Raw genomic sequence first — 21,287 nt, 5'->3', positions numbered from 1 at the left:
GCAATTGCTCCATTTAACATTATATATTTTGAAGAAATCATCGGTTACTTGAAAAAATTCTTCACCGGTAGTTCGCTCTGGAACCTCCTTACAAAATAAATAATGTTCTTTAATAAAGTCCTCGTCAACGAAAATACAATAGCTATAAACTGTGCTTTAGTTTTAATATCGGTTGTTTCGTTGATCTGAAGTGAAAATTTTTCAGCCAATAACAGTTTTCTAATATATTGTGAATACGTCTTTTAACAGTATCTGCAGACAATGAAATATATTTTGTCATTGTGTATTAAATACATAATATATTGTAAAATGTCAAATACATTTAATTTGACCGCGGCACACCTGTGTCCGGCTCACGGCACACCAGTGTTTGTGTTTTTTTTTTCTCTTTTCTCATATATTATATATGCGCCTACTTACCATGTATTCTGTAAAAAGTTTGTTATCTGGAAAAATATATTGTCCCCTACATCATGCCCTAAATCGTGTAAAATGAAAAAATCATAAATAAATAAAATAACTCTTATATTATGTTAAAATCTTTATTAAAATGAAAATTTTTAATACAATTATTTTATAAATCAAGTTTTAAAGGAAATTTAATATAAAGGTATTACAATGAGCGCATTATCATTGGATAATCGATGATAAATCACAGCCATCCCAAAAACATTTTTTTAATAAAATGTGTGGTAGAGTGATGGGTGATCGAACAAAGCGTGCACGCACCGCACCGCACTGCACCGCACTGTGCGCATGCGCTGATAAAAGTCTAAAGATGACGGTCGGCATAAAAACATGTTGTCATTAATCTAAAACTTGCTTAGCATTATTATTGGTCATAAAATATTCATTAAATAGGTACCTACTAAACATAAAAAAGGTTTAATAAGAAAAATCTTTAGGGTAGTTATTTAGGACAATCTTGTGGCTGAACGCATTTTCCCGTGGCCTCGTTCAACAGGGTGGGCGTGTCACAGTCGCAGCGGGACATGTCGCAGATGGGGCCCAGATCGCGCACCTCGGGGGCGCTGCATGTCGGGGCGCTCGGTGTGACCCCCCCGCAGCTGCTGACGAACGAGTGGGTGCCCACGGGGCATTCTGATGAACCTGTGAAAATGAAATTCACAGTAAACAATTTAATGCCTAGGTGATGTCGTTTTTCTTTTCAAAATCATTCATTCCCTTATTGACAGTCCTGCACCACTGCAACTGATTTCATTTCATGTTTCTAATAGTCCGCGAAAAAAAAATTCAACTGCAAAAACCAATACCAATTCGTTTATAAACTAGACAAAAGTTAATCAAGTAGAACTGTCACAGATAATCTCAGCTATAATACTGTACTTTTTTAAAAGTTGTTTCCTTTACGCGTTCATACATTTCCATTGAAAAATATTTTTTTAGTAGTTTACATTTATATTTTTATTGAGTAATTTATTTTTTTATTTGTATTCTACTCAAGCGAAACGATAGGAAAACCTTCAATTTATCTAAAGCATATTTTTTAGTATTCATAATGTACACCAATTCGTTATAAAGATTAATCAAAATATTGATTTAGCATTAAGCTTTGAATAAATCGAGTCCGAAGTTGGATTATTTTTCCGCTTGTACTAATAGTTTCTGGGTACCGTTTATATTTTTTGTTTGTTTTAATTGAAAAAATATATATCAACAACAAAATGACTTCCACATTTTTTACACCAAATAAGCTCAGGTATCGCTGGTTAAAATCCTTCTGTACTTGTTGTTACACCTGAATTTATATAATATATTTGTTGTTACACCTGTGTGTATATAATATATTTGTTGTTACACCTGAATTTATTTAATATATTTGTTGAAAAACTGTTATCTGTTTAACTGTTTAACGGGACTTTATTGTAATTACGTAACATCAACAACCAAAAAAGATCCACTCTATTAAAAACATGTTTATACAAGATGTCCGGGTATAAAGTGCAGAAACTTTGGGAGGTGATTTTACATGATGGTAGAAGTAAAAAAGAGACTTTTTACGAAATTCCGTTGTTTTTTACCATGTACAAAATACTTTTCCGTGGAAGAATATTATTTTCTTCATACAAACAATTCAACTTTTGTACCCAAAAACTACCTTAAAAATTTGAAATTTCGAATAAAGTTGAGTATTTTTTTACTTGTACTATCGTATAGAATCACCTCCCGCAGTTTATGCACTTTACCCCCATATACACCATATATTTAGTACAGATAAATAGATTACGTTATCTTAAAAAGAACATTGATATTTTCAATCATTGTATAAAATATATTATATTGACAAATAATAAATGACTGATAGTACTAATAACAACTCACATTCTCCGTCAGATGTCCAAAGACATCCTCTATTGTGGTTCCTTATGCCGCCAGCAAAGGTAAGGCACAAGCAGGCAGCTAATATCAAGAAACTGTACATCGACATCGTGCAACGCTAATTTACTCAAATGATTAGTTATTCAAATGATATCTCCGCAATTAATTCGGTGATGTATCGAGGACGAGTATTGACTAACTTGTGACTAAAAAAATAATGATCCACGAGCTGCGTCTCTTATCGTTTGTTTTTGAATATGTGACTTTTAATGTGTATGTACAATATCTCAGAGATGTTCAATTAAAATAATTGTGTAAAAATAAAATTAATATTTCTATTTAAGTAAGTATGTCTATTATAGCGGAAAATCTCTGTGCCGAATTAGAAAAATCACCAGAATGCTGGTGAGTTCTGGCATCATGCAATTAACACAGATTTTCTGTCTGAAATTTTTAAGTAACAGTACAATCTACAGCACTTTGAAATATGACCCGTGAGAAATCACGGAATTTAAAATAAAAAAGAGCGTTTTAAAAATTTTACCTAAAAACATTTTTGCCACTGCCGAGAATCAAACCCCGCACAACTGCTTGGAATGAAACTATGTTGATCGATATAGTACTAATAATTGTAAGAGCGGCGGCATAAATTCATTATATGTAATATGTAGGTACTGAAAATAACAAAAATTATATTTTTTAGAATGGTACAATGATACTTGCATCCGAAATTATTTATTTAATTATACATCAAATAGTAAAATTTGCCATATAAATTATATAGAACCAAAGAATAGTATAGTTAATACATAATGACATAAATTTTTATTATTATATGAGGTATGTTATTATAGCCTTCTTGAAACTACATGAATTATTTTTTTGGATATTAAATAAATCGAGTTTAACCGCGGCAAAACCGGGTTTGATCAACTAGTAATAAATACTTACAGTTTAAAATCATGGCCAGAGTTAGTTAAACAAAAAAATAGGTAAGTCACATAAGAAAATCGTCTGCCCGGAAACAGTGGGACTAAAACCGTCGGGTCGGTAAGCAATCGACATCAACCAAATGCTGTAAGACCTCGCGCAAAATGGAATGTTAAAATTCTCTCTCTCTCGCTTCCAAAAATTATGATTTGTGAAAATCTGTGAGGTATTTATGTTATGATTTTTATTCTTTCATTTTTTTTTTAAAGCCATTCTTTCATTAATCTAGGAGTTGAAATACTCGCCCCACTAACCGAAAATAGTTTCAGCTTTTCCCCAATTATGTATCATACTGCTATGATTATCTCACGCATCCTGAGAAGTCTCGTAATGTAAGTCGTGCTCTTTTGTCTTTTCTCGACAAAAAGGTGAGTAACAGTACAACGATCACGACATCTGGCACGCTGCCTACAATTGACCTTCGTGACAAAGTTCTACGTTGAACTGCGCTGCAGAACCTTACTATAACGAGCTAAATTTTCTGCGCAGGGTTTTGCAGCACTCGGCTTATGTCCTGTGCGGGCGCAATTGGAGCAGTCCGCTCCTGGCGCCGAATTGCTAAGGCGCTGATAATACCTAACATTCCCAACACATCGCCATCTGGATATTATTGATTACAGTGATCACCTACCTAGGCTTATACTAGTTTAGACAAGGGGCGACGTCACCCTACGGACGACGGGCTACATTAGTAACCCCAGTATATAGAATGTTGAATATTGTGAGCTAAAAGTGTGTGAAGATGTGCATGAATAATTCGAAACAATAGATATTACGATATACATAATTATTGAAGCTGTTTATAAAATTAGTGAGTAATAAATAATTTCACCATCCTAAAACATAATAATACCGTTGAATTTTGTCACCCTAAAACGTTGACCCAATAAAATAATAATTAAGCCCTTATATCAGTGCGGATTTCTTATTTCTTAATATACAATACTTTTGTTAATTCATTATTAATATTGGTTAATTATATCTGAAAAATATTGGATATTATTATTTGTTTATGTAATTAAACTAATCAGTATTATCATTCAAAATAATCTAAAATTCTATTTAAAATGATTTTAAATTAATAAAATGAATGAATTGAAAATATTATTTGTTAAGTAGTACATCGAATATGAATTCTAGCGGGTGCGCAAATTATTTAAAAACCGGTTTGTGTTCTTTTTTCTCTTTTCTCATATATTATATATGCGCCTACTTACCATGTATTCTGTAAAAAGTTTGCTATCTGGAAAAATATATTGTACCCTACATCATGCACTAAATCATGTAAAATTTAAAAATCATAAATAAATAAAATAACTCTTGTATTATGTTAAAATGTTTATTAAAACGAAATTTTTTAGTACAATTATTTTATAAATCAAGGTATAAAGGAAATTTAATATATAAGTATTACAATAAGCGCATTATCGGTCGGCATAAAAACATATTATGATTAATCTCAAACTTGCTTAGCATTATTATTGGTCATAAAATATTCATTAAATAGGTACCTACTAAACATAAAAATGTTTAATAAGAAAAGGCTTTAGGGTAGTTATTTAGGACAATCTTGTGGCTGAACGCATTCGTCCGTGGCCTCGTTCAACAGGGTGGGCGTGTCACAGTCGCAGCGGGACAAGTCGCAGATGGGGCCCAGATCGCGCACCTCGGGGGCGCTGCATGTCGGGGCGCTCGGCGTGACCCCCCCGCAGATGCTGACGAACGAGTGGGTGCCCACGGGGCATTCTGATATACCTGTGAAAATGAAATTCACAGAAAACAATTTAATGCCTAGGTGATTTCGTTTTTCTTTTCAAAATCATTCATTCCCTTATTGACAGTCCTGCACCACTGCAACTGATTTCATTTCATGTTTCTAATACTCCGCGAAAAAAAATTCAACTGTAAAAACCAATACCAATTCGTTTATAAACTAGACAAAACTTCCGCGAGCCGAACTACGAACTAAGGGAAAAGAACGAAGCAACCGCAATTCGTGAATGTGTTTCATAAATTGCCAAAAGTGCATTGCCATTCTTGAAAAACGATCGGTTGTCGTACCTTTGCATTTTACATATAGTTTACATATATATTTTTTATTGTGTAATTTCTTATTTTATTTGTATTCTACTCAAGCGAAACGATAGGAAAACCTTCAATTTATCTGAATCATATTTTTTAGTATTCATTATGTACACTTATTCGTTATAAAGATTAATCAAAATAGTGATTTAGCATTAAGCTTCGCCTTAAGTCGATTTCGTGATGCGATTTTTTTTATCTGTTTAACGGGACTTTATTTTAATTACATAACATCAACAACCAAAAAAGATCCACTGTATTAAAAAACATGTTTATGCAAGATATTCGGGTATAAAGTGCAGAAACTTCGGTAGGTGATTATACATGATGGTAGAAGTAAAAAAGAGACTGAACTTTTTACGAAATTCTGTGATTTTTTACCACGTACAAAACACTTTTCCGTAGAAGAATATTATTTTCTTCACACAAACAATTCAACTTTTGTACCCGAAAACTACCAAAGTTGAAATTTCGAATGAAGTTATGTATCTTTTTTACTTGTACTATCGTGTAGAATCACCTCCTGTAGTTTATGCACTTTACCCCCGGACACCATATATTTAGTATGGTGACCGGATAACTCATCAAAATGATAATTCATCACATCTTTAAAAAGTTATATAAAGTCATGGAAAGTGATGAAACAAAAACTTTATTAACTGGGTTAAGTAGGTTAGGTTAGGTTAGGTTTAATTTTTTTTTTTCATCTTTTATAAAGACTTTCTATCAATTGTTAAAAGTGTGTTGAATTGTCACTGTGTTGAGTTATCATGGAACAATTTAGTATAGATAGATATATTACGTTATCTTAAGATGAACATTGATATTTTAAATGATTATATTATATAGAAAAATAAAAATAACAATGGCTGATAGTACCTAATAACTAATAACAACTTACATTCTCCGTTATATGACCGAATACATCCTCTATCGTGGTTCCTTATGCCGCCAGCAAAGGCAAGGCACAAGCAGGCAGCTAATATCAAGAAACTGTACTTCAACATCGTGCAACGCTAATTTACTCAAACGATTAGTTATTCAAATGATATCTCCGCAATTAATTCGGTGATGTGTCGAGGACGAGTATCGACTAACTTGTGACTAAAAAGTTAATGATGCTGCGTCTCTTATCGTTTGTTTTTGAATATGTGGCTTTGAATGTTTATGTAAAATATCTCAGAGATGTTCAATTAAAATTATTGAGTAAAAAAAATAATATTTGCATGCAAGTAAGTATGTCTATTACCCACCAGAATGCTGGTGGGTCTGGCATCATGAAATTAACACAGATTTTCTGTCTGAAATTTCTAAGTAACAGTACAATCTACAGCACTTTGAAATATGAAAAAAAATATTAAATTATTGCCACTGCCAAACCCCGATCCTGGAAGGAAACCAAGCAGGATCGGGGAAACTATGTTGACCGATACAGTACTAATAATTCTAAGAGCGGCGACATAAATTCATCATGTGTAATATGTAGGTACTGAAAATAAGAAGAATTATGTTATTTAGAATGGTACGTAGATACTTCGCATCCGAAATTATTTATTTAATTATACATCATGAAGTAAAAATTGCTATATAAATTATATAGAACCAAATAATAGTATACAAGTATAGTTAATACAGAATGACATAAATTTTTATTATTATATGAGGTATGTTATTGTAGCCTTCTTGTAACTACATGAATTATTTCTTGTATAGTAAATAAATCGTATTTAACGGCGGCAAAACCGGGTTTGTTCTACTAGTAATAAATCGTATAGTTTAAAATCATGGCCAGAGTTAGTTAAAAAAATAAAAATGTAGTTTAAAGGTAGTCACATAAGAAAATCGTCTGCCCGGTGTCTGAAACAGTGAGACTAAAACCGTCGGGTCGGTAAGCAATCGACATCAACCAAATGCTGTAAGACCTCGCGCAAAATTGAATGTTAAAATTCTCTCTCTCTCGCTTCCAAAAATTATGATTTGTGAAACTCTGTGAGGTATTTATGTTATTATTTTTATTCTTTCGTTTGTTTTTTAAAGTCATCCTTTCATTAATCAAGGAGTTGAAATCCTCGCCCCACTAACCGAAAATAGTTTCTGCTTTTCCCCAATGATGTATCATACTGCTATGCTTATCTCACGCATCCTGAGAAGTCTCGTAATGTAAGTCGTGCTCTTTTGACTTTTCTCGACAAAAAGGTGAGTAACAGTACAACGATAACGATTTGCCAAGGCGCTGATAATACCTAACAGTCCCAACACATCGCCATCTGGATATTATTGATTACAGTGATCACCTACCTAGGCTTATACTAGTTTAGACGAGGGGCGACGTCACTCTACGGACGACGGGCTACATTAGTAACCCCAGTATTTAGAATGTTGAATATTGTGAGCTAAAAGTGTATGTAGATGTGCATGAATAATTCGTAGGCAATAGATATTACGATATACATAATTATTGAAGCTGTTTATAAAATTAGTGAGTAATAAATAATTTCACCATCGAAAAACATAATAATATCGTTGACCTTTGTGACCCTAAAACGTTGACCCGATAAAATAATAATTACCAACTTATCTCAGTGCGGATTTCTTATTTCTTAATATACAATACTTTTATTAATTCATCATTAATATTGGTTGATTATATCTGAAAAATATTGGATATTATTTTTTTGTTTACAAAATGTTTTTTATGGGTATTTTTACTTCAATAATATATTATTTTAGTTTGTTATTGCTTGGATAAAACCCGAGAAACCTGATTATGATTATTATTATGTAATCAGGTTTCTCGGGTTTTATCCAAGCAATATGTTATTGCTTGGAAAAAACCCGAGAAACCTGATTATGATTATTCTTTGTTTTTGAAAAAATAAAGATTTTATTATTTTTAATTAGGAAAGCCGGTCAACTAGGAAAATTAAATTTGCTTAACAACCTATGTATTTTGAAATGTTGATAAGAAAGATCGGGCAGTGGAGGAGTTTGGGTAACTCTCACCTGCCAAGATTTAAAAGCTTCTCTGACACCTGGCGGTGTCGGCAGAGGGCGCGGGTTCAGGGCAGTCCTCGAGCATGACGCACTTGTCCGTGGTCTCGTCTAGCACGGTGGGCTCGTCGCAGTCGCAGCGGGACATGTCGCAGATGGGGCCCATGTCATAGGGCTCCGGGCTGGCGCACGTGCGCTGACTCCACGTGGGCCGCTGCCCCGAGCTGGTGAACGAGTGCGTGCCCTCGGGGCACTCCTCCACGGCTGCAATGTCACATCAATTTTATTTAAGTAAATCAGAAACACACAAGGAATTAATATATTTGGAGGCAGCGGTGAATATCGCACCAAGGAGCAAAGATTATTTCAAAATATTCGAATCTCTCCTCGCTGACATCTATATAAAATATCAGAAGCGATTCTATTCAGCAACTAAGTCAATGTATGTACCTCTTCCTAGGAACAGAACCATTGGGAGGTTTTTCCTGCAGGTAGGAAGAGAACAAGTTCTACGCAGACAATGTACAATGTTTCCCATGGTGGGGTGTACGCCTCACCGGTGGGGCATAACGCCTCAGAGGTGGGGCACCATGCTTCAGAGATGAGACACGTAGGCATTCCACATAAAAGGGGAATACTCATCGGCCATACCAAAAATGCCTGAGATGTACAAAATTGAAATATACGCCAAATTGTACTTAAAATGGAATGAAACCCGTTACAATTTCAATAATTATCTAAAAACACAGAAACTGTGTAGGATGTAGCTGTAGATACTTTATTGGTACGATAGAACATATACAATAATATACTGCTTAATTGTTTTATACATAATGTGTAAGTATAATGAGGAATCTATAATTGGTTTCTCAGTTAAGTAAATTGCACATGTATAAACCAACCAAGTAACTGTTAATTTTCCTAAAATAAATTAAATAATTACAATAAGAACATGATACATGATTTTTCCTAAGCATGAGTGCGAATTTGTAACATAAAGCTGGATATCCGTGAACATTAATGATCACAGTAAGAACATGAGAATGGATTTTGCTTAGTATGACTGCGAATGTGTCTTCTCAAGCTTGACTTTTGTGAACATGAATAGTTTCCCTTAGAAAATGAGAATGGTTTATTCTTAATATGAGTGATAATGTGTTTCGTTCAATTTGACTTCCATAAACATGAATAATTACAGTAAGAGTGCTATTGTGTCTCATTAAACGTGACTTCTGTGAACATGAATAATCGCAGTAAGAACATGAAAATGGTTTATTCTTAGTGAATGCAAATGTGAGTCATTAAATTTGTTTGTGAACATGAATAGTTACAGTAAGAACATTAGAATGGTGCGAATGTTTGCCATTAATACGACATAAATACGACACCATTTAAAACAGTGCGCACGTCAAATAATCGCTCCACAAAAATCGCTCAAATTCATAGTTAAAATCTCACCAAAATCAAACAACCGACGGTTGGTGTTTACCTGAAAAACCAGTGAAGTGATTCATCCAATTTAGTTTAGTCTAAACGGCCTAGTCATTACAATTTTAAGTGATTAAAGTGACAATTTGAAGTGACAGTGACCGCCTTGCAAACTCAATCAAAACCTTTTATTACAACAAATACAAACGGACCTGTGCCCTCACAATTAATATTATAATTATTTATCGATACGTCACAGGCGGTCAGTAGCCTGGTGGTATAAACGTTTCGCCAATTCTCTCCGTGGAATACGGGAAGTCAGTTCAAACCCCACAGTTTCCAAAAAAAAAAAAAAAAACTTTGCTGCTTTTTTTTCAACCGCATTTTTTTTTTTTTTTTTGTTCTTTTAAATTTAATTTTAATCTGCATTGTAACGTGTGATATTTTTGAAACCCTTTAAACAAAAAAATATAGAACATCTAATTAAACAATAAATTTATTCTAAAAAATACACAATGAGCAGCACCAGAGGCAAGACAACCATTCTGGATAGCGAAGATAAAATCATACAGTTCCTAGAAAAAAAAATGGACGTAATGAAAAAAGACATAATGTCTCAAATAGCTATTCAAAACATTGAAAACCAAAAAAACATCGATAGCTTAAACAAAGATATGTCGGAAATTATAGAAAAAAAATTCTCTGCTGAATTAAAAGATGTAAAAAACCTCAAGAACCAGCTGTGCGAACTCACCAAGACCATTGACTTTCTTTCACTAAAAATCGATGACTATGAAGTAGAGAGAAATAAACTACACAAAAAAATTAAGGAAGTGGAAAAAGAAAACAAAAATTTAAAATCTGTTGTAAATCAATCTCTACAAAACTGCCTTGAAACATCGCTCGAAATCAACGGAATCGAAACTAAAAAAGAAGAAAATCCTAAATTACCTATTGAATGCATCTTTAAAAAAATAGGGTGTGAAGATTTACTAAATAATAATTCCATAATAAACATTTACACCAACTCACTAAAGAAATGTATAACAATAAAGATGGCTACAAAAGAATTGAAAGACAGGATCCTTTCCCAAAAAAAGAAAGCGGGATATTTCTCCGCCAAAGATATAAATCACTCCACCTCGATAAACCCTATCTACATAAATGAAAAGCTGACGCCACAAAACAAGCAATTACTCTGGCTAGCGAGAGCAACAAAGGCGATGGGTTACCAATACGCGTGGACGAAGAACGGGAACGTCCTTCTCCGCAAAAATAAGGATACTCCAATTATATACATCAGAGACGCGAGCGACATACCCCTTCAATAACCTGGACTCCCTCCTGTACCTTCAAAGATGACCTCCGGACTCAACTAAAAATGGCCCCTTCAGAAGAAAACAGCATCCCTGAAACTCTTGAATGTGACAATGTTGAAGATTTAAACACACTTTTCTACGACACATCTTTCAACATACTAAACATGAACATCAGAAGCATTCGAAAATTTTTTGATGATTTCTGTATCCTTTTAAATTCGTTAACCTTCCAAATTGATTTTATTGCACTCACTGAAACACAAATGCGTGAATGTACCCCTTTCAACTTACCAAACTACACTACTTTTTCAATTCCGTCTAGACACACCTCTCACGATGGCATAACCATATTTTACAATATACACACCATATCCAACATTAGCATAGACAACACTCATTTCAAATATGCAAATGCCGTCCATGCAACCTTCTCCTCCAAAGGAAAAAAATACTCAATTTTAACAGCATACCGCTCCCCTTCTTTATCCCCAATTTTGTTTACACAAGAAATCAAAACTTTTATCAACAATAACAGCTCTAATCAATTCGATTTTGCATTTTTTATGGGTGATATTAACATAAATATACAAAACGCTGTATTAAATCCGACCGCAAACGAATATCTAAATGTTCTATACTCCACAGGATACCTATCATATATAAACAACACTACCAGACCTAATCATCCAAACGATACATGTCTTGACCATATATTTCTAAAAACACACAAAAATTTCCAACATAAATCCGCTACATTAAAAATCGACATAACTGACCACTATCCCACCTTTTACGGCCATCATACACCAAATTTATCCATCTCTGTTGAACCGAAAAACAAAGCAATGATTAAAATCAACTATTCAACTTTAAATAACTTACTGAACGAAGAATCGTGGATCGCTGTCCTATCTAATGACAACCCAAATTTGGCTTTAAATACCTTCTATGAAATACTTCAAAATTATATTAAAAAAAGTCAAGAAACAATAGCACCGCCAAAAAGTAAGCACAAACACATAAAACCGTGGATTACGCGCGGACTAATAATCTCAATACAACACAGAAACAAACTTTTTAAGATCTATAAAAATCACGAAAAATATTGCACATCCAAAAACGAAGCACAGAACCACACCAAACGGAACGAATACATTTTATTTAGAAACTACCTAAACTCAATCATAAAAAAACAAAAACAACAATACTACTCTACACAACTACATAATGCTCATAACGACTCCAAAAAAACATGGCACGTCATAAACGAAATCTCAAACAGGAACCAAAAAGTTCATAAAATTCCTCAAAAAATCATTACTGACAATAACACAACCATCGAAGACGCTGAGAGCATTGCAAACAATTTCAATCACTTCTTTACAAACATCGCCTCAACCCTCATAGATGATAATCCCAGTCTTAGCATTCACTCGAATCAAATTCCTCCCGGCCTTTCAGATTCTAATGTCACTACATATGAACTATCTACATTCAACGAAATAACAGAACTTGAAATCTCAAAACAAATTGACAACCTTAAAGAGAAGTCTGCAAATGGCCCAGATAACATTAGCAATACCACAATTAAATCAATTAAAAAGCATATAATCATTCCAATACATCATATTTTCAACAACTGCATCAGGCATAGCATTTACCCCAATGACTTCAAACTCTCTCACATCATTCCAATACATAAATCCGGATCTCAATTCAAAACAGACAACTACAGACCTATAACTTTAACTTCTCAATTATCCAAAATCTTCGAAAAGTGTTTAAAACGACAAATTATGAACTTTCTAGAATCTAATGATATCCTCTCAGCTAATCAATACGGCTTTAGAACCAAACTGTGCACCGATGACGCTATCTTTAGCTTAACCAAAAGCATATACTCTAACCTTGACTCTAACACTAAAACGCTAACCATTTTCTTGGATTTAAAGAAAGCGTTTGACACAGTCAACCACAGAATTTTATTAAAAAAAATCTCTAAAGTCGGTATTAAAAACAAAAGTTTCATGTTATTAAAAAGCTATATATTGAATCGCCAACAACGCACAAAAATAGGAACAAGCTTAAGTACCTATGACTTGACAAAACATGGTATTCCTCAAGGAACTGTCTTAGGGCCACTACTCTTTCTAATCTACATCAATGACCTATGCAATATTGCAATACCAGGTAAAATTCTCTCTTTTGCCGATGATACTGCAATAACAGTACAAGGTAAAACGTGGGAAGAAACAACCAGGAAAGCCAACAAATGTATTGCAACAGTCAAAGATTGGCTTGATAGAAATCTCCTCAGTCTAAATTTGAATAAAACTATCTTTATTCCCTTTTACAATTCCCAAAAGTCATCCCCTAAAAATAATCTTAATCTGAAGTTCCACAACCCTAATTGTAACTTTGCGACATGCTTAAACTGCGAAGACGTGAAATTCGGACAATATATCAAGTATTTAGGAGTTACTATAGACTGCCAACTCAAATGGACTTACCATATAGAAAAGACGGTCAATAAACTGAGATACCTAAGTTACATTTTCAAACGAATGAGCAACATTGTCAATATAAGAACCATGAAACTTGTTTATGACGCGTTAGTGCTTTCATCTATTTCCTATGGAATAATTGCCTGGGGAGGAACTTACAATAATCACGTAAAACCCTTAGAAATCGCTCAGAAATCCATCATTAAAATAACGTACCAAAGGACCAAGACATATCCCACCAACCAGTTATTTCAAGAAACAGAAATCATGGAACTAAGACGGATCTATTGTATTCAATGTCTCAAATTTATATTTACGCGTCCTATCAATTTCACCAAAAACACAAATCGCTCGAGCCAGAGACATACCACATGCGTGTTCACAGTCCCTCACTGCAAAACTAGGCTGGGCCAAAGGCACATCAACTATATTGCCCCAAAATTGTTCAATTCTTTACCCAATTCCATCAACATGTCTCAAAACCTGAACTTATATAAGAAAAATGTTAAAAGTTGGATAAGAAATAATTTCGAAGCGAGTAACTTTTTTCTATAATTTAAGCCATCTGTTTCTAAATAACTAAACTACCACATGTCTCTCTGTAAATTAAAGATTAATTTCTTTAAATCAAAGAAATATATACATGCATCTATGTTTTATGTGTGTGTGTGGGTGTGTGTGTGTGTGCGTGAGTGTGTGTGCGTGTGTCTGTGTGTGCGTGTGTCTGTGTGTGCGTGTGTCTGTGTGTGCGTGTATCTGTGTGTGTATGTGTGTGTGTGTGTGTGTGTGTGTGTGTGTGTGTGTGTGTGTATATGTTTGTAAATTTAAAAAAAAAAAAAAGAAAAAATAGAAACTTCTCTAAAAAAAAAAACCAATCACATTGATCTCTATAGATACATTTAACAAGTTTAAAAAAAACTATATTTTAAACACCACTGTTTTATCCTTACACTATAATACCCACGCTCAGGCTTCGCCTTTGTGGGATTTTTTTGTTACTCTTTCATTCTATATTACTATGTATGTACCTGAATTGTATATGTATCAAAAATTTTGTTAAAAAAAAAAAAAAAAAAAAAAAGCTTGACGTCTGCGAATATGGATAGTTACAGAAAGAACACGGCAGGTTCTCGAGATAAAGTATCTCCGATGTATATTCCTCAAGATATATGTTTAGGTATATATTTTTATACAACACTACTTTATTAATTCAATAAGGGGTAGGCCAAGTAGGACCGCCAAACAACTCGGTCTCGGCACACACTTCTTGACTCATTCACATTCATACATCATCTCATACATACTCTTCTATTATTCTGACTCTTGACATAAAGTAATGTTGTCCTAGGGTATTCCACACTAGGGGAGGGGCTAGAGTATATTCTATTATCTTTGGGCTAGAATCATATAATATTATATTCCCCAATAATAAGACTTTTCTTGATAGTTGCAGTGGTGCCCGTCCAACGCATGGAACTATGAAATGTCATCCTATTTTTGTAACAACTGATTTCCAATAAAAAATGCATTACATGCCTAGTTACAAAAAACATATTATTGGTAAATATACAGAAAAGTGGGACAAGGTTTGTAACAATACAAATTTTCAGTGTATTCGCCATATTTTTAACTAATGTTCTCATTATTTATTATACATCAATACATGCATTTAATTACATTAATGGCAAATGAAAGTTTATCGAATACGACATTTTAACAAAGTTAAAATGTCGTATTCGATAAACTTTCAAAAATTTGGAATGGATTTTATAGGAAATCCTTCAAAAGTTACAGGATAACAGCACTGACAAATTAAGTTTTTTATCTGTAGAGATCTCTGTCCGAAATATTATTGTTATTTTCATAATCATTTTAAAAAATATTATATGCATAAATTTTTTCTTTATAAAAATAAATACGTTAGCAAAAGTTGAAATTATTTTTTCGTGTGAAATTTGCAAATTTTTAAACAGTTCGTAAACCCCGGGCACTGTGCTTATTGGACACATTAGCCCAAGGAACATCATTATTATATAGGTACCTACCTACGTAATATTATAAAAGCGATTTATTTGAAGTGGAAGGAATAGTGGAACTTAAACAACGTATCTAATCTAAATCAGAAGTTAACATGAATATGAACACAATCTACAGTCAACAACATGGACACGTGGAAATCAACAAACACAGGCAAGCAAATCAACAAACATGATGTAATAAAAAGTAAAAAAAGCTATTCCAAATTTAAATGAAACTAATTTTACATTTGTATCCAAAACCAATAGACAATTATTTTACCGATGATTTACAGATTATATTCTACAATAATTAGAATAAAATAACTTTGTTATTAATACCATTGATACATTAATATATTAAAAACGAAGTTATTTTATTCTAATTATGTATAATAACCCTAAAGTTTAAGTTTAGACTTACGGAATTCAATACATGGTTTGTGTGAAAGCAATGTGAAACAATATCCACAAAGTGATGGGGTACATGTGAAAGAAAAGATAATATTCTGATGCTATTTTCTCTTATTCATTTACTGTCCAATATTTCTAACATAATATTTAATATTTCTAATTAATTAATTATATTGGATTTTTGGAACTATACCTAATATTTTTAAGCAATTATATTATATCTTTATTATTTTTAAGTATAAGTAAATAGACTAGCTCCTCAATAAGGTCCGAAAATATGTATTTCTATACTAACTGAAGAATTTAATTAGTTAATTAAGAATGTTCTGTAACGTTAATTATTAATTTGTATCTTTGGTTTATGATTTCAATTAAAAAATGAAGATGATGATAAAATCAACAAAAATGATGGTGAGGAAATCATGATCTAGCACCAACATAACAACCTACAGTCCGCCTCGGAACATGAATCCCTAGTGAGGAGGACTGTAAATAAAATACTGTTATTTGTATTTAAATAGTCATTAATTAAAAATATATTATTATGCCAGCGTATCCATATGGATACGTTTAAAAATATTTTTTTAAATGTAACTAACAATTCAGAGAAAATTACGTATAGTAGATAACATAACATTTTTAAAAATAAATATATAAACACTGGTAGACGGTACAATTTACAATAACATAATTATGCAAAAAACAAGTACCAAGTTGTAAAAAATAAAATCATTTCGCGCAATTGAAAATTTTGCGGCGGCACACCAAGAGTTAAGTCGAAGTTTAATGCCAAATGACTATTTTGATTAATCTTTATAACGAATTGGTGTACATTATGAAAACAAAAATATGCTTTAGTTAAATTGAAGGTTTTCCTATCGCTTCGCTTGAGTAGAATACAAATAAATAAATAAATTACTCTACAAAACTTAACTACTACAAAAAATATTTATTCAATAAAAAGGGAAGAACGCATAAAGGAAACAACTTTAAAAAAAAACAGTATTATAGCTAAGATTATCTGTGACAGTTTCACTTGATTAAATTTTTTGCTTTCTTATAAAATTATTTACAAAATAAGTAAAAACCAGTTTTTTGCTTGAAATCGAACGTTTCTAGACACCGTATGTCAAGCAATTTTAATGCCTATTACCATAGACTAATATAGATCAATGCCTATTACCTATGATATAAGGTATACCAAGAATATACACATTTTTGGCTTGCAGCTTCCTCTTATATAATTATACAAACGCATTCGGTATGCCTTGTATAGTCACGAATATATGTGGCTTGGCAAACGGAGTCTAGAAACGCTCGATTTCTAGCGCAAAAGTGTTTTTTATTTATTTTGTAAATGATTTTATAAGAAAGCAAAATTGTTAATCAAGGGAAACTGTCACAGATAATCTTAGTTATAATACTATGTTTTTAAAAAGTTGTTTCGTTTACGCGTTTAAATTTCTATTGAAATAAATTTTTGTTTTAGTAGTTTACATTTATATTTTTTATTGATTATTTTTTAATTTTATTTGTATTCTACTCAACGGTAATGCTAGGAAAACCATAATGTAAACCAATTCATTATAAATCTAAAATGGTGATTTAGCATTAAGCTTGGCCTTAAGTCGTTGGGATTATGATTGAGGTATGATAAAAAAAATGTTTTCATGTTATATAGGTAGTTATTATAACAAACTCACCCATTCCCATGATGTATCGGTACCCTCTGGTGTTGTTTGGATCTACTGGAATTGGTTTCATCGCGAGAGAAAAACAAACGCAAGTCACTAAACTCACAATCAATAAAGTGTCCTTGGACATCACTATAAACACTTCACACACTGCACTGCTAATAGAAAACTACTATTGTCAACAAATCGGTTAGCTGTCCTATAACCAAGGAATTTATTTTATTCAGTCCGAAATCTTCTGGAGTTGCTGGATTTAGTTCTGCACGTTAGCTGTTTGACTCCTAAAATAAAATATAAGAACGTAGATTACAGTTATTAAAGTGACCATTAACATAGACAAAATTAATCGAAGGAAGTGTTTGAATGGACTTGAGGCTTCAACAATACATCCCGAGAATTCGTCACGTTCCAGCACCCAATATGTGGTCATCGTGGATCGTGGATGACCAAGACAATGAATATCTAGCCAACAAAACTACGGTTGACATTAACAATTTTTTTATTTAAAATTATTTTATTTTGTTACAATTTGTTTTGTGGGTAATTGCAAATATCATAATTGAGTGTGGCAAACATTTAAATTTCAACTTTTATTAGACTTATTTAAGTCATTTATAACATTATTTACTCCCTTCTGTCCTTGTGTGTTCATAGTAGATCATTATAAAACAAAATATTGAAAAACTTTTGCTTGAAAAGCCTATGTAATAATTACAATAACATCGAACTATATGATACTCTGCGATAAGAATATTTTGAGTAAATTTTTGTTATTTATATTTATAATTTAATTTATTTTAGGACTATATGTTTGTAACTGATAATTTTTTAATTCTGAATTATTATCATCATAGTTGAGTTTTGTTGTCGTTTTTTATATAATCGCAAGCTGGATAAACATAAAAAAGATCACAAAATAGTGTTTTTCTGACATGTCATGAGTGCCTACCTCTTCAGTTGTTGTTTATACATATATATTTTTATTAAATATACAAACACATTGCAATAATTTACAAATGTAGATATTTTGAGGCTGATTGATAATTAAAAATGATATTTTTTTAATCAAACTACCCAACTCAATTGAGAAAGTATTTCTCGTGTTTGAGTTGGGGAATTTAATTTAATATGTGTACATTCTCTCTTCTTAGGACGGGTTGTTTCGGAGAATTTGAACAATTCATCAAATTTCAACGTTCATTTTCGGGTTCTGTGAAAGTCCTATTCAAGTTCTGTTTTTATTTCAGTTCTGTCAAGCATCTGGCCTATAATGATATAAAAACAGAACTTGAATAGGACTTTCACAGAACCCGAAAATGAACGTTGAAATTTGATGAATTGTTCAAATTCTCCGAAACAACCCGTCCTTATTGTATTATAATATATTTTTATTTTATGTAATTCTATTCATTTCAACACAAATGGAAATCTGTAATTTGTTCTATTTTTGGTATAGCTAATATTAAAAAATGATAATGTTCGACTGTTGATTTCCCAAAGATTAATAAATAAATAAATGAAATTATTTCAGTAAACTATTGTTTGAGTTTTTCTCAGGATCTAGATACCTACCTACTAATACCAGAAATGCATAATATCTTAAGCGTAACTGTTATATTAAGATAGTATTCAAACAGTATTTATTTACCATTTGTATTTTTGTAAACGCTCGAACCAGCCCTAGCAAACATAGCAAATAAATTATATTTAATATAATGGTAAAATAAGAAAAGTAATTATATTTTAATAAATAATAACTTATTACATTACCGTAACTGCAAGTATTTGTACCAACGTTAACAACAATATTTACCTAATAGCGCACTAATATTGTGTTTCTTAAAACTGATACCTTCTGCGTATCAATCAATGTTATCAACTGTAGATTAGATAAGACGACAGGAGATAGTATTGATGATAACGTCAATAGTTGGTACAGTTGCACTTCAAGTGCTTTGTAAAATATAGGTAAGTACTAGGTAATTAGTTTATTAACTGTCTACTTTTTCACCTAGATGCATGTGGGATAGGGATTTAACAAAAATAACTTAACCTAACACCATAACTAAAAATTTACTTTTCAATAAAAGATAAACTCGCTTTTTATGGGAAAACTTGTGGAAGTAGTGTTCATTTTCTACTGAAATGGATGCCTAATAATTATAAAATTATAAAAAAATATATTTACTAACGTATTTTTAAATGTATTGAAATATAATTAAAAAAATATCCATAGGTAAGTAGGTACTAGAATTGACTTGACCTGGTTCCTGGCGTTAGTTTAACCCCTTAGTTGGGAAAAATAGAGAAAAAAGTTTTAAAAAAATCTAAATGATCCAATCGAAAATTTTTATTTCTTTTTGGGTTCTCCGTATGTGACGTAGATTCACCATTTTCCCGCTTGTATTACGAATTTCCGGACACCGTGTAGGTATATTATAGTACCAAGTATAATTTATTCAATGAACCAGGCAATCATAATAATAATAAACCACCAAATACGACTAACGAGTAATGTTGAGAATCCACTCGACTGGTCGCACTGACTGAAACAGACAACGCGTTAGTCCGATTTTAACAAGAACAACAAAAAACAATTTATCCACAAATTAATAGCATTCCAACAATTTTTTTTGCCATTGAAAGAAATCGAAGAGTTTTGAAACAAACAAGTCACGCTGCACGAGCTGCGTTTTGTCAGCGAAATCGTTTTGTATTGGTTTAAAATGAACATACCTGTTTGCAATATGGACGTACACTTACGTACTTCTTGGAAGGATTGAAAAACATAGATAGGTATAAATATTATTGTATACATATATTATTAGGACACACTATAACTTTAATACAACCTTGGAGGAAATATACACATATTCCTCCAAGAATACGACGTTCGTGGCGTGTGTAGCGGTTTTTTCATTCTATGTACCTACATTCGTAAACGCTCATAAAACCACACCACTTTTTGACAGTTTTGTTGTTGTTTTTGATCTGGAAAACATACTGTAATATTTTCCCCTCATTTTGAGTAAGCATTTTTTGTTTTTTGAAATGCAGTTTTATATAGAGATGTGTGATTTGTTTTTATTTGAGTATAGTGATCAATGCATTGTAGTATAGGGTGTTTTATTTAGTAATTGTAGTAGGTGAATCAGTTTTTAATAAGAACAGGGTTGTATTTTGTAAACTTTTCGAAATAAATATAAACTAACATTATTCAGATATTAACTTTTGGCTAATATTTTTATTTGAGTATTCGTTTTGAGGAAATTGAGTCCGAAATCGGTCGCACTGTCGCCAGGGGGTTAATATAGTATCTTTTAAAATGCGCCAAAACGTAGAATAAAAGTTTTTTTAACACTCTAAGTTGATAAAAAAATGTAAAAAATAATCGAAATATTTGAAACGTTTTTTTGAAACGGTTCTCTGTGCGTTGTCTATGCGTATGTGATTATGTGTTTCCCGATTGTAGTACGAATTTCCGGATACCGTGTATGTAAACGATGATTA

General features: G+C 32.3%; 2 protein-coding genes across 7 annotated transcripts in view; both read right to left on the bottom strand.

The window, feature by feature from the left end:
- Positions 1–523: 523 nt before the first annotated feature.
- On the bottom strand, positions 524–2,560 carry LOC149417371 (uncharacterized). Its single transcript, XM_089640256.1, has 2 exons — positions 2,344–2,560; positions 524–1,110 (listed from the first exon to the last, which is right to left on the bottom strand). The coding sequence occupies exons 1-2, from the start codon at positions 2,447–2,449 to the stop codon at positions 911–913; spliced, it is 306 nt and encodes a 101-aa protein (XP_089496382.1). The 5' UTR covers positions 2,450–2,560; the 3' UTR covers positions 524–910.
- Positions 977–21,287, bottom strand: part of LOC149417370 (uncharacterized) — a 28,435-nt gene continuing 8,124 nt past the window's right edge. For 3 of the 6 annotated variants that reach the window (XM_089640252.1, XM_089640254.1, XM_089640250.1), the window contains exons 2-4: positions 17,787–18,058; positions 8,416–8,667; positions 4,949–5,085 (exon numbers count right to left, since the gene is read on the bottom strand). In XM_089640252.1, coding sequence (XP_089496378.1) covers positions 8,426–8,667; positions 17,787–17,907 — 363 coding nt within the window. In that variant the 5' untranslated portion in view covers positions 17,908–18,058 and the 3' untranslated portion in view covers positions 4,949–5,085; positions 8,416–8,425. Of the gene's footprint in view, positions 1,111–4,679; positions 5,086–6,313; positions 6,543–8,415; positions 8,668–17,786; positions 18,059–19,547; positions 19,610–21,287 lie in introns of those variants that run through there. The other 3 variants (XM_089640253.1, XM_089640251.1, XM_089640255.1) reach the window with 3 other exon arrangements.

Source organism: Hesperophylax consimilis, chromosome 15, assembly GCF_061612785.1.
Source record: "Hesperophylax consimilis isolate HC1 chromosome 15, BYU_Hcon_1.0, whole genome shotgun sequence".
Lineage (NCBI taxonomy): Eukaryota > Metazoa > Arthropoda > Insecta > Trichoptera > Limnephilidae > Hesperophylax > Hesperophylax consimilis.
This window is presented reverse-complemented; position numbering and strand designations above follow the sequence as displayed.